At 43.8% G+C, this 1,552-nt stretch overlaps 1 protein-coding gene across 1 annotated transcript; it reads left to right on the forward strand.

Moving 5' to 3' along the window:
• Positions 1-587: 587 nt before the first annotated feature.
• LOC107472060 (tRNA (guanine(37)-N1)-methyltransferase 1-like) lies at positions 588-1,549 on the forward strand (the record flags this gene model as incomplete). Its single annotated transcript, XM_016091633.3, has 1 exon — positions 588-1,549. A coding segment is annotated over exon 1 (773 nt), but the record flags the coding sequence as incomplete, so codon positions are not given.
• Between the last annotated feature and the right edge of the window lie 3 nt (positions 1,550-1,552).

A 1,552-nucleotide genomic window follows, 5' to 3' on the forward strand; every position in this document is an offset into this window, starting at 1 on the left:
TATCATATTGTAAATATAAGAGTAAATATAATTGTATAAAAAAGTCTTAAAATTATGCAATTATTAAGAAAATAAAAAATTTTAATCTACTATTGTCATCTCGCTAACAGAAAATGTATCAATTTTTTCTCCTCCAAGTCCATCATGAATCAATTATAAAGAAAAAATTAGTTAATCGGGTCATAAAATCACAAAATCAATTGAAGATTTGCAGTCCAGTAGAAAGATCCGTCTCATGAACATCTGAATCGAGTCGGACTCGTTCGGATTCGTGACCGCTCCACCAAGATTCGGGTCAGACTCGTTCAGATTCGTGACCGCTCCACCAAAATTTTGTACCGCAAAAAAACACGTCGCCGATACGCTCGTTTGAAGTATCCATCGAGTATCGGTGTTGGATTCGTGTCCGACACGGATACGCTAGCACCATAAGAGAATCCATGCTTCATAGCGACCGATCTGATTCTATTTTCAAATTTTGATGTTTTGACTTTTAAATTTTAATTTAGATGATATTTTAATATTTATATTAAATTATAATTATATTTTAATATATTTATTTATTATTTTATTATAAAATAATTATTTTGATTGAACCACGATTGAACCGATTGAATCAATAAACCAATAAATCAGTAACTAAAGTGATTCGATGACCAATTCGATTTTCAGAACTTGACCGCAACATCATCCTCACTTGGGCTGAAACTACAACCATATTCATAGGCTCATAGAATCGGGAGTAGTAACAGAAACACAGACGCAGTTGATTCTGAATGAAGACAGCAGGGAGCATATTCCTAAGGACTCACTTCCCCACTCCAACTAAGCTCCTCTTCCTTCCTCTTACAAATCCCAAACACTCCCTCTCCCTAATTCCCATTTCCATATCCTTCACCCGCTTCTCATCCACCAATCCCAATCCAATCTTATACGGACCTTCCCTCCACAAAGGAACCGCTCCAACACTTCAACGCCCCCAAAACGATACCCTTCTCACCCTCCGTGAAGATGCCTTCACTCGCGTCTTCCACCTCTCTGCCCTCCGTGTCCCCTCCGCCCACTGCTCCGCCTTAGAGACTCGCCTCCGCGGCCACCTCCTCAACTGGCCTCGTGTTCGCAACATCGCTCGCGTCCCCGGTGATGACCTCGATCCCGACCTCGCTTCGCTAGTTACCTCCGGAGAATCAGGAGGAGGAGAAGAAGGACACGTGTCATTGCAGCGACGGATTTACGGCCAAGCCGAGGGAGACAGCGACATTTTGAGCCCGGTTCTGTACAGAGAGAAGCTCGCAAGGACGTTCAATACGCGTGGCTTCGTGAAGTTCAGGAACCTGGCGAAGATATCGAGGCCGCCGAAGAGGAAGAAGAAGAAGAAGGAGGACGAGGAGGTGAAAGTCGAGAGGCGCACGGGGAAGAACGATTTTGCTACGGTGGAGGTTGTTGAAGAGGACGATAATGGAGGGGGTATTTTGGGGAATTTGGTTGAGGAAGAGTTTGGGAGGGAGAAGTGGAGGGGCTCCACGAGGTTGCTGTTGCTGGATGAACGGTA

The sequence above is a fragment of the Arachis duranensis genome, unplaced genomic scaffold, assembly GCF_000817695.3.
Source record: "Arachis duranensis cultivar V14167 unplaced genomic scaffold, aradu.V14167.gnm2.J7QH unplaced_Scaffold_188575, whole genome shotgun sequence".
Lineage (NCBI taxonomy): Eukaryota > Viridiplantae > Streptophyta > Magnoliopsida > Fabales > Fabaceae > Arachis > Arachis duranensis.